General features: G+C 50.9%; 1 protein-coding gene across 1 annotated transcript in view; it reads right to left on the minus strand.

Annotated features, from left to right (window-relative positions):
* Positions 1-12,320, minus strand: part of ONECUT2 (one cut homeobox 2) — a 52,832-nt gene extending 40,512 nt beyond the window's left edge. The window contains exon 1 of the mRNA XM_074994334.1: positions 11,171-12,320. Coding sequence (XP_074850435.1) covers positions 11,171-12,320 — 1,150 coding nt within the window. The remainder of the gene's footprint in view (positions 1-11,170) is intronic.
* Positions 12,321-13,060: the final 740 nt, after the last annotated feature.

The following is a 13,060-nucleotide window of genomic DNA, read 5'->3' on the forward strand; positions in this document are numbered from 1 at the left end:
ACATTTGTCTTCTTGATCTGCATTTACCCAGATCATATTCCAAATACAAGTACTCTTTGGACATTGCTGTTTGCTGAAATACACAGCGATCAAGTTAATATGAATACACAGTGGTCAGTAAGAGTATTCTGCACAGATGAATCATTGATGGCATCTCAATATTAAAATGTTTCATCATCAAAGTAATGTGATTCAGCAATCAGGAAATGCAAACAAGTTATGCAAGCATTTTGCTGATTAGCTCAGGAAAATTGTAAGTATTTACAGAGTGCAGAACTGGTCTTACATGGTGTTTTTCACTCCCTATGAACTATCATTTTTTGTACACTAGGGCTAATTTTGACCCTTGACTTTTCAAAGCAGTAAACAATCTGGATGGGGTTAATTGCACTTGCTGCAAGTCCTGACTGTGTAAACAAATGTCTTATCCATTTTAATAGGGGCACATTATTCTGAGAGCTGATTTTCAGTTAAAGCTGCAGCAGCTGCTCTACAGGTCACTGGTACCAATAAAGCAATTTTCCAGTGAGAAAACACTTCTCACCCAAGGGGACTCAAAGGTTTTACCCGTCATTTCATAACCAAGTTGAGCTTGGTAACCTACATAAGACTTTGTAATGACAGCAATTTTAATTGCATTCCTCATGTGTCTGCTTACATTGGATTTGGTGCAGTATTTGCTTAACAGAGATTTGGTGCACCTTCTAAGAGATAATATTCTGACTTTTAGTACTTTGCAGCAAGGCAGACATTAGGATATGGCTTTGTGTTCAATTAACTTGAACCACAGTTGAACTCTGCCCCTTGAACCCACTAAACAGATAAATACATTAACTCACCTAGGGATCATTAATATTTTTCATCCTGACAAAAAATTTAAGAACTGCACAATTAAGCCCAGATCAAATAGAGAATTAAAACAGAATGTCTCCTAATTTGTTATTCATGCAGTTAAAAGGCCACAGAATTAGTGAGACTGATCTAGCAGATTAGTGCTGTAAGTGAAAGGGCCTTTCACACTCTGTAGTTACTAGAATTAGCAGTATTAACCAAGGAATGCAGCAATCATTCCTGTGCTATCTCCTGAATTTTTCTGTTTTTACACTCCCATGGACTCTTCCCATGGTCCATCTAACATCAAATCTACCCCCAAAATGCCACATGAAAACTCTTTAGGAGAGATCTCAGGAGGTGCAAATGTTTGAAAATCTATTGGTGTCAATCAATATATTCTATTCTTAAAAAGAATAGATCAAAATTTTTCCCTGGACCTTGCATTTGTAAAAATAATTGACATTGAACTACAAGGAAAGACCACATGTATTAAGGCTATTTTACCATTTGTATATTTATACATGCACTTTCCAACATGTAACTATACTAAAGATTCCATAAAAATTAGCATATTCAAGGAGGAATAATTGGCACATGTTGGCAAATATTTTAAGGCTTTGCCATGCAAGTCCTTTCTCAGCCAAAATTCCCTCTGACTTCAGCATTGACTTCAGTGGGAGTTTTTCTGGGACAAAGGCTGCAGAATGGGCCTTTAGTTTTGTAGCATCTGAAATCCTATTGTATTTTTCTATCTTGCTTTTTCTGGACCTCAGGTTTAATGCTGCAGTACTAGCCGAGATGAGACCACTTAAAAGAATATTGCAAGCATAAAGGATAAATATATAACTATGTGGCTTACTTAAAGGGAAAGACTGGATCAATGAGAACAACACTAAAGGTTTCCCTGGCCCCGCATAAAACGGTAAAGGGCTTCTCTTTTCACTGTTTTAACTTTCCTCTCTGACACATGCAAATCAAACGGATCTGTGTTTACAACATACTATCTAAATGACTCAAAGAACTCCTGCTTAGAGCAAGGGCCTTAGAAGTTTGCCAGTTGAAAGGATAATACTGGATACTGGGCAGAAAACCCAAGGTCATTATCAATTTCCATAAAGCTAAATAGATTGAAATTACCCTCTCTTATCTTCAATATGGAAGCCTGATCTAAGGATGTAGGAACTTTAGAATCTCCAGTCACCACAGGCCATGCTTACATTTATTATTAATTATTATTACTATTATTATTGTTTACAAATTTACTGTAGCCATTCATGTATATGCAAGTAATAACCCAGGCACCTCTAACACTGCACAAAAGTACATTTAAATCAGTAAAATTCAGAAAGGGGTATAATGCACAATAACTAAACAAACAGCCTGCTCCTGTTGCCACTGAAATGAAGGAAGTTTTGGCCAATGACTTCAGAGCGGGGTCAGATCTGAGCATTCAAACCAACGTATTGGGCCAACCTCTAATCTCAGACTTGTTTTACACCAGTGGAAATCCATTGATTCAGCAGCACTGATGCTACTGCACTAAGTCAGAGAGATTACAATCATGTTCGAAGAATCCAAACCAAACACACCAGCTGGGGAAGCTACTGGGCAGCACTGTGGAACCAGCACTTTGGCCACTCCTGAGCCAGCAGTCCTGAACAGGCAGGATTCCAATTGCAAATAGCTACTTTATTATTCATAAGATCTGATCCTGCATTGTTTATTCAGGCAAAAATCCCATTTGCATCAGTGGAATTTTTGGTTGAGTAAGGACTGTAGGCTCCTGGTCAACACAATATTAACAAAGTTAATCGATGTTAGGATGCCTACATTACATACTGAGATCATAAACGCACTTTGAATAAGGGAGGTAGATACACAAGAATGCACAGTGCTTTCTTATTTAAAAAAATACACTTATTTTGCCCTCCACAGAAAGTCTGATTCTTTTCCAGTAGATATTCCTGTTCCCTTTCTAGGTTTCATATGATTACTACTTTGCTATGCCCCAAAGTAAATATAGAGTATATACTTTTAAACTATTTTCTTTTTGCAGGAAAACATATAGGTATCTCCAAGTGTGGTTAAATTACTGGGGGTTATATGCTTATAAGCCAAAGAACCATCCTAAAATGATAGAGAGCAGCCCTGAAAGAACACAAATTCATCTTCCCTTTGAATACAGTGGGCCTGATTCTGCAGGCCTTACAAAGAAAATATTACCACTGAAAATGATGAGTGTTTTATCCTGGAAAGCATTGCAAACTGGTCCCTGTGTGTGCAATTTGATCTATACACACTTCATACCACTTTTAGAGATTTTAAAAACTGTTATTAGACATTCTGGTCTTTCCTTACAATATTTCTACCTCTGACAGGCTTTGTCCTCTTAGTACGTATATGGCCTCACGCTATAGAAAACCTTTGGAAAGATCTGTACACACTGTACATACTAAGACAATGCAAACAATGTCCTTGTATCTTCAAAACATTTGATGAACTAGTTTGTTAACCAAGACACAGGAGCCAAATCTTGGCCCTATTAAAATCAGTTGCAAAATTAATGGGAATTGACTCCTGGGTATCTATGGATAGTGAGCTTTGACTATATTCCCCTTTCAATAAATCTACGATCATGATTGAAATCTGTATCTGCCTGAATTTCTTATACATCTCTGAGAGCTGAGCAAACAGTGCAGATAGATTTATATCTAGGAGTTGAATGGCAAAAATGGTTGGAGATGAACAACTGACCTCTTCATAATCAATGAAAAAAAACGAACAGCAGGTACGTCCACCCAGCAAGCCTTACTAGACAAGCATGGCCTCCTGAAAGATAACACTGGTAAGCGACATTTGAGAATGGGCAGGAAAGAGGACAGCATGAGGTTTGCTCCTGTTATTGTAACCTGAGCAATGTCTGAGGTCTTCCTCTCATTCAAGGGTTAAGGTCGGGGTAACAGAAGAAGGTCAAGGAGGAGAAAGCAGAAGCATACACTGGAGCAATGAGACTGCATATTCACAGGTGCCAGCCAGAAATCAATGTGCCAGAGAAGGCTGTAATTCACAGATGTCCTTCCCTGCTGTGAATCTCTCTAGGCTTCGTCAGGTGGGTCTCCTCTCCTGGAGAGAGCCAGGCACAGGCAGGGCAGGGGCACATGCCACCTGTGTGTTCTGAGATGGGATGTGTGTGAAACAGGGCATTCTTGGCTGCACAGCAGTGGTGAAAGGTCTGCCCTCTCCATACTCGCTGAACCAGTGGGCTTTCCTACTTTGCTTGCCCTTGTTTACGAGGCACCAAGGCAAGCCAGGAAATGCTTAGGCTGCAGTTCCAGAAGGCTGGCTGCTTGAGTGAGGATAGAAATTTATCAGCAATAATTAAATATATTGCACAAAAACCATCCGGGGCATTTCACTGTTACCACCTGTGCTCAGGTTTCATCCAGGGCCCAGGATAGACCACCTGTATATTCCAGCCCATCTGCTGGTTCCCAGCTGTGTGTTGTTGCATGTTTGCACAGCAGCCCTGGTCCACAGAGGTGCTCCCTCCCTGCACCAATAGTGCTGGTGGGGGAGACTCTTGTTGCAAGAAAATAGTGAGCTACAGAGCTGGTGACAATGCTGAGTTATGGGACTGGAAAGATAAGGGGCAAGGGGGAGAAATACACCTACAGCATGGCTGGAAACACAAAGCCAGGGGGATCACCTCACCCTTTCATGTCTCATGGGGCACTGTATCTGGGCTAGGTCGGTGCTAAGCTGTTCCACTCTTCTACCTACAGCCAGCAACAATCTCCCAGCAGATTTTACCTGTCAGCGAGCCCTGCTCAGATCTGCAAAAAGCTACAGCTTTGTCAACCTGATCCAGGCAGTTCCCGAGGAAATCCACCTACCTACCACAAAAGGAAAAACAGTTGGAGAGTCCCATTTAGAAGAAGAATTGCTGGGGGAGGGGGCAGCGGGGGGCATAGATTGGTGGTTGAGTTTTATGTTTGGTTTTAGTTTGATAGAAGTAAGGTTTTATTTAAATCTTGTGTATTTTCATTTAAAACAGAAAATGCTTTAGATGGCATTCTGAATGCATTTAAAAACAGTTGCAAAAGGAAACAAACAAACCAACAATAACTCACCATCCAGCTCATTCTTAAGCTCTGGCTTGGCCACCAACAAACTTTTGTATAAATTTGCTTTTCTTTTTTCCCCCAAACTCAAATATTTTGGGATAACTGCGTGTGTTGTGCATCAGTGGACGACACACACGTCAAATCTACAAATTTGTACTTAAAGCTCAGAAAAGAAAAAAAAAAGAGTTTAAAAAAAGTTGGCATTTCCCTCTTCTTCCCAATTTTGCGCAGAGCTTTGAGATGACACACTCCTTCAGTTAGTGGAGTCAGAAAGTGAAATATTCCAGTCCATCGTGGCTCGACTCCACGGGGATGTCAAATAAACCCTTAAGGCTGAAACTTGTGTGTGATTTCACCAGCTCCTTCCCTCCAAAATATCTGAGTGAGCCTTTACAGGGGAAAGCTGCCACAGCGGGAGCGAAGAGGCGGGCAGAGCAGGGAGGCCGGTAACTTAGAGGACCTCTCAGAGAGCACCTGGCTGCTCGGGAAGGGAGTTTCACCCGCTCTGTGCTGCCCGCGGAGCAGTTGGGACGAGCTGCGGTCGGGATGCCGCGTTCCCACGGCCCGCACGCGCGGGCTGCTCAAGCGAGTTAGGGGAAGCGGCGGCTGCGCAGGCAGTAGCGGCGGCGGGGCAGCGGGGAGGGAAGCGGCGGCGGGTGACAGCCGCATTAGGACGGTGAAGCGGGCGCCGGGGTCATTTGTACCGGCTCAGGGACAACCCCCCCCGCGGGGTAACACCCCACCGAGGGCAGCGCAGCGCCGCGCCGCGCCGCGCGGGGGCACCAGCCGTTCAGGCCCTGCTGGCGGAAGCGCTACGAACCGCGGGTAGGAAGGCCGGGCCGGGCCGGGCCGCAGCAGGTCGGAGCTACCCCGACCCCGCAGCCTGCTTCCCCGCGGGGCTTGCACGCCGAAACGCGGCTTGGCCGCATCGCTGGGCTGGCCACGAGCGTTCACGGTCCGCTTGGTTAGCCGGCGTTTTGGGAGTCTCTCTCTCTCTCTCTCTCTCTCTCACACACACACACACACACCCTTGTGCTGGGAAAGCCATCGCCACACAAACACCCGCTTGTGCCGGGAAAGCCAGTACCACCCGCGCACCCCTCCTTGTGCTGGGAAAGCCAGCACCACGCGCGCGCGCGTACACACACACACACACACACCCACACACACCCCTGTGCTGGGAAAGCCAGTACCACCCGCGCACCCCTCCCCCTCGCGCTGGAAAAGCCAGCGCCAAACACACACACACACCCCTGTGCTGGAAAAGCCAGCACCATACACACACACACACACACACACGCCCCTGTGCTGGCAAAGCCAGCAACAAGCACACACACACACCCTTGTGCTGGGAAAGCCAGCATCTCTCTCTCTCTCTCTCTCTCTCACACACACACCCTTGTGCTGGGAAAGCCAGCATCTCTCTCTCTCTCTCTCTCTCACACACACACACACCCTTGTGCTGGGAAAGCCAGCATCTCTCTCTCTCTCACACACACACCCTTGTGCTGGGAAAGCCAGCATATCTCTCTCTCTCTCTCTCTCTCTCTCTCTCTCTCTCTCTCACACACACACACACACACACACACACACACACACCCTTGTGCTGGGAAAGCCAGCGCCATCAGCTTTCCTGGAAACAAGCCGGATCAGGTTCCAGATCAATGAAAACTGGGTCCACACGTTTATGTTACTGTTGCCAGCATTAATGCTCTTTTAATCTTCTAAACATCATCAGCATCGATCTCCCTCCATAGACACACGGGTTGGAGAAAGGGACATAACCACATGGTTGCAAGGCCCGGGTGGAGGCTTCTGGCTTTCCGGGCTCCTCTTCCGCTGGTTTTTCCTCGCGGGCGGTGTTGGGTCCCCCGCCCCTCCCAAGCTCGCAGGGCCCCAGCTCTACTGCACGCTAGAAAGGTGTTGTTGATTCCCGGGGGGCTCGAGAAGACAAGGGCAGCGGCGAGCGAGCTCCTCAATTATTGATGCCAGCAGCCCATCAAGCCGAAGTGTGTCCGTGGAACGTGCAAACGTCCCCACGCGTTCCTGGCGGGGACAAGGGGCCCACTTACGGGACTGGACCCCCGCGGTTCTCCTTCGCGCGGCTCAGCGGGGAAGAGCAAGTCCGAGCGCACAGGACAGGCAGGGCCGGGACGTGCAGCGGTAGCAAACCCAGAGGCTGGCTGGAGGCACGCGAGCATACGCGGCCCCAGCCCGGCTACATTCTCGCGCGGGCCGGGCTGCAAAGACGTGGGTTCTCGCCGTCTCAGGAAGGGGCTAAAGTCTTAGGAAATCGGAACCACCGTCATTAACGCCCCTTACGTTTGTCTCTTTAGGTCTTTTCTGCCGTTCGCTGGGAATGCGGGCGGCGGGCGTAAATGAACAGGGGATGCAACATGCAAAGGTAACAAGAAGTCCTGGGGCCCCCTTATAGACTAACCGATATTTGGGAGCATTAGCTTTCGTGGGCTTTGCAACATGCAAAGGTTTGGTGCATAAGCTTTCGTGGGCTTTGCTTTGCAACATGCAAAGGTAACAAGAAGTCCGGGGTCCACCTTATGGACTAACCGATATTTTGGAGCATAAGCTTTCGTGGAGTTTATGCTCCAAAATATCGGTTAGTCCATAAGGTGGACCCCGGACTTCTTGTTGTTTTTGAAGCTACAGACTAAACCCGCTACCTCTCTGTTACTTGTCCCCACGCAAAGCTGGAGCTCAGTGCTGCCGGCCCAGAAAGCAGAAGAAATCTCACAGCCTTCCCCGGGAGCAGGATGAGGTCTGAAGGTGGGTCTCGGCCGGTCCTTCCCCGCTTTGGCGCGTGGATGAAACTGTGCCGAGAAAACAACGTCGGCTGCAGGGCTCCGGAGACCCGGCTGCCGGGGTTGAGGGACTGCGCTGGGGGTTAATCGACCCGACACGTTCCTAGTACAAATCATTGCTGGAAAAGTTATCTGTTTTAACTCGCCCCGCAGCAGCCCGGCCTCCGGCCTCCAGCCAGCGAAGCCTGGAGCCCGGGAGTGGCTTGCGCTGTCATTTCTCCGCTGGAGACAAGGCAACCGGCCTATTCTCCTCCTCATTATTTTATGTGGCTCTCCTCGGCCTCCACTAGCGATGTCTCCCTCCTTGCAAATCGGTCCTTTGGCGTGTGCGTGCAGAAGGGACCGCACGGCGAAGGAGAGACCCCCTCACTCGGGGCCTCTCTCGCTTGGGAAGCAGCAGAATTTGCTTCGCCACACTCATGCACCGCCCATTCAGCCACTCGCCTTCTCCTTTTTGAAGCCAAAGGCCGCTCCCTTGCACAGTCGCACGGCTGCACTCCGGCGCGGAGCCGTCGGCTGAATCCACCCCTCTGGTTGCAAGGCGAAGGAATAAAACCACAACCCGCTCTCGCCCTGGGTGTGTTAAAGAGGAGACGGAGCCAAGGACCAAATCACCTCCCTCTCCCAGCCAGCAGAGCCTTGGAAGCGAGGGGGGAAATCAGCAAGGCCACAGCACTGCTGTGCAAAGTAACCTACCTCTGGGCCGCCTCCCTCCCCCTGCAAACCTCCAAGCCCCTCAGCTGGATCCCAAGACGGAGACTCCGGGGTTGCGTCCCTCAAGCCCCCAGCAAAGTGAGCTTGGCCTAAGCAGGCCGGGGGAGGGCAGAGACGTCTATCGCGAATTTATGGGGAGGGAGCTTCTGCCCTGCACACCCAGCGCAGAACCCCGACCTGCCCCAGTCCGCGCGAGGGCATGTTTTACACCAGGCGAGCGAGCGATTGACCACAAATAGCCTCCCACGACCCACCATAAGCCCGTAACACACTTGTTGTTGCTAAGCGAATCACCCCACAAATGGCAAAACCTCGCCTTACTTTCCATACCAGACACAGCCCGAATATCTGTGGGCAGCTGTTTAAACGGCTGGCAGGAGCAATCTATTTTGTAAGCGTTTTGCCTTTATCCAGGCCTGCAAGGGAACCAACATCCCTCCTCCTGCAGTGTTAGCAACGCTGGGCAATCCCAACCCCCTCCGCTAAATGGATCAGAATATGAGCCTCGACTTCTCGCTTGTCCATTGCACTGGGGGGGGGATCTTCGTTCACACAAAGGTTGCAGTTATCAGCTTCACTCCCGCCAAAGAGCCCACCGCCAGAGTCCCCCTAGCCACTGAGAAAGGCCAAAGAGCTCTATTCTCTTCACTCGCATGAATTGTCCCCAGACGGAAGGAGAAGAAAGGAAGGGAGTGGAACTTGCCTTTCCCTGCACGGTATTTCCAAAACTGCATTGTTACCAAGTGCGCCACCTGCGCGCGCACACACACACACACACACACAAACAAACAAAGGGTTTCAAATCACACACCAGGTTTCATTCTTCACAACAGCAACTACGCACGCAGCTCCCCTACAGTCTGCGCTTCTTTCCACGAGGCGGAGCGTCGCCCTGACAATTAATATGAATCAATAATTATAATTAGCGAGAAATCGCCGCGGAAGCGCGAGAAATAAACGAACTCGGGATTTGACAAGAAGCCCCTCGGAGGCCGAAGGAAGGGAGGGTGGTTTGGGAAGCGAAAAGCAATCTTTCCGAAAGGTTATTTACTCTCTGCTAATCAATAATACCAAACGATTAATTGCTACCGATTGGAATCAGTCCAACCACAGGTAAACGAGGCTGTTGTCAGAGCAGAAATTCCTTCCAGCCCGCATTTGTAAACATGCTCCCGTCACAGGCTAAAAAGGAGCCACGAACTAGTCCATGTATGTGACAAGTTTGCGGGAAACCGGTCGGTGTCAAAACCAGATGGTCAGTCTCTGGGGTGTTACGCTCAAAGGGGATGGTTCAGTGAAGCAAAGCCCCATAAAGGCACCTATGTTAATTCTTGCCTATGTGCCTGGCTTTCCAGCGGCAGAACCAAAGCAATGCTGAAAGAGTTGCAGATGTTTATCTGGACAAACACTTTCTCCTCACTCTCGGGCGGAGAAGTGGCTTTCGCTCCGCGCGCTCCCTACGAATACAGGTTTTTCCAAAGCTTAGCGACACTATTTTTGCAGCCAAAACACTCTCTTGGTTCCCGCCTGCCCCGTACACTAAACGAAGGGAAGAGACAGCTCTGCCTAATCCCACGCGCACTTTTCCAGATGGGGATTTATTTTACAACCGTCTGTGTTGTTATCCCTCACTCCTTTCAAACAGCAATCTCAATGGACGATTTCTGGTCAGTTTAGAACAATAGATGGTTGCACTTCCCTTTGATTACAGCAGAGGGAGCACAAAACAGCTCACCTCCCATTAGAACAATATAGCAAATGGGATTGTTTTCTCCCTCGGCTTCAGATCCGAACAGCCTCCGCGCTCGTGTATGCAAAGAGATATTGCAGCCTCAGACTTTGCCATGCATCATCTAGAGCTGAATTGCTCGGCAGGTAAACTGAGCACGCACCTAAGGCGCGTTCTTCCACCAAGGAATCCAGGAGCCTTGAAACGATTCACACAACGTTGGCAGAGCAAAGAAAAAAAAAAACCCACGCGCGGGTTGTGATTTGTCTCCTACAGGCTTTGATGCGACAACTACAGCTACGAGAAAGGAAAGGCGCTGGGGCTATGGGGCAAGATCAAACGGAAAGCCCGGAGAACAGCTGGTGGAAAACCGCCTGCCACAAAACGCGCCAGGCTTTGTAACAGATTTTCCGGGCTCAGACGCTTTCTCCTCTCCTAAAACTGACAACAGGCACCAGACAACACTTCGGGACTTCTCTTTGGGGCCAAGGAAGAGAAATAAACCAAATTGCCTCTGTCCTATAACCAGGGGTACGATACACCTTCCTTGTGGGTCAAAGCTGGAGCGCTCTTTGCTGGGTGCATTAAGGATCTGCCAATAGGCTATGTCAAAAGCTCGCCACTATTCTCGCCCAGGTCACGGGTAAGAATGACAGAGCAAAGAGAGAGACAGACCTGCCAAACCATTGTCCGCTTAGCGTCAGACAAGCCCGTCTGGCAGCCCCCAGTACCTCGAAGTCGTCAAATTAAGAACAGAAAGGGGGGCGTTTAGTCACGACAAGGGCAATACATGCACCATGAAGGTCCTTTAGAAACACAGACTCTTCCACACAACCAAGCGCTCGGCTCTGCTTAGAGCCAGACCCGGTAGCATCACAATGCAGTTTTCAGTGGCTCTTTCGGTGGGACACTTTGCGTACATAGATGGTATATTAGGTGCCAGAACTTACCTGCAAGCCTTAAGGCTGACATCCTCTGGAACTCGGGTTCCTGCAGCCACTTCCACATTCTCCTGAAGGTCTCCCTGCCAGATTTCAGCTTACTCCAAGGTTTAGGGTTCCTTAGCAGGTCTGAAAGGGTCCCCTGAGAACGGCACAGCACCCTCTGGGCAAAGATCGCCTGGGGGATGCTATAGCGCTTCAGCTCTGCAGTGATCCTTTGTGCCACTTCTTTGGTGTTGATCTCTTCTAACTGCCCGGAGTTGTTCACTTGAGATCCAGAGGAGGAGGGCGGCCTTTCCCGGCTGGAAGCCAACACGGGCCCGTGAGACTGAGCGTGGCCAGGGTGCCCAGGGTGGTGCAGACCGTTTAAGTGGGACATCATGGCCGCAGGGGGGGTAGCCAGCCCCCGGGAGAGGTGCTGCTCACCCCTGGCCAGCATGGCAGTGTGGGCATCAAAGTTGGGGCTGAGCATCTTGTCGTGGCTGGGGGGTCCGTAGTTATGGAGGCTCTGCTGGGTGTTGTGGATGGACCCCAATCCGTTGCCCAGGGGGGTGCCAGCCAAGGGGGAGAGGCTCTGCCCCATGCCGGACATCTCCTTGTAGGGGCTGTAGAGGTTGTTCATGGCCGGCAGGCCCCTCTCGTCCCTCATGAGGGTGAAGCTCCCGCTGACATTGCCGGAGAGGCGCTGGTGGTGGTGGTGGTGGTGGTGGTGGGCATGGGGGTGGTGGTGCGGGTGGTGGAACTTGTCGGAGACGGTGGAGATGGGCGGCAGGGGCTGGAGTGGAGTCAGAGTCGTGTAGGTGCTGCTCATGCCCATGCCCGGGGGCGAGGAGTCACAGGGCATGCTCATGGCATGGTGGAGGGGGATGGACAGCTCCGGGCGGTAGTCCCCTGCCCCGTCGAGCAGGGAAGCCATGCTGGACACCATGGCCGAGCGAGAAGAGGCAGAGGCCAAGTCCTGGTGCGAAGGAGGAGGATGGACCCGTAGCGATCCGGCGCTGCGGCTGGGGTGGTGCGGGCTGGGGCTGCCCAGCAGATCCTGCTCATGGCCGGCTGCCCCGTGCAAGCTGCCCAGGCTGTCCATTGTCATCTCCGGGTTCATGGCGCAGGCATCCAGCTCTTTGGTGAGGCATCGATAGGCGGTGTAGGCAGTCTTCATTCAGTCCATGGGGGTGCGGGGCTGGCGGGATGCTCGCGGCTGGGGTGGGGGGGGGGTAAAGATAAGGCCTCTCAGTTGTGTGTGTGTGTGTGTGTGTGTGTGTGAGTGCGTGCGCGCGCGGGAGGGAGAGGGTGCGCGCGTGTGTGTGTGTGTGCGTGCGTGTGTGTGTGGAGGGGGGGGGGATCACCAGTCTCGCTCAGCCGGGCCAGCGCCGTTCCCTCGCCATGTCCTAGCCCTTTCCTCCTCTTACGTCTTCTGTTTGGGTAGCTGGAGCTGTCCAGAGTGGGTTAGCTGCTCGCGCAGCCTAGCCCAGCTAAAGTGGGCGGGGCTTAGACCTGGACTGACAGGCGGCCCAGCCAGTGTCTGACGCGCGGCGCCGAAGGCTTGGCCGCGCCGGGGAGAGCCTGCCAATAGGAAAGGGGAAGGGTGGGACTGGAGGCTTCAAGCTTGACTGAGGTTTCAATGCTCCTGCCCGCCCCCCTCCCCTTGGAATCAAACGTCAAGGAGAGCGAGCGGGTTTAAAGATGCAGCGTCCCCCTTGGGCGGGCCCCGGCTGGAGCTGGGCCTCCCCTGCCCCCCAGGCTGGGCGCCGAATTTGCTCTTAATACCGGCCCCGCTCAGGAACGCGCCGCTTGCTGCTGGAGCCCCCGCCCGGCTTGGGGTTGGGGGGGGGGGGGGGGCGGGAACACCACGCTGCGAGCCCTCCCTCCACCGGCCAAGCGGGGGTCGGGCTTTAACCC

The sequence above is a fragment of the Carettochelys insculpta genome, chromosome 5, assembly GCF_033958435.1.
Source record: "Carettochelys insculpta isolate YL-2023 chromosome 5, ASM3395843v1, whole genome shotgun sequence".
Taxonomy (NCBI): Eukaryota; Metazoa; Chordata; order Testudines; family Carettochelyidae; genus Carettochelys; species Carettochelys insculpta.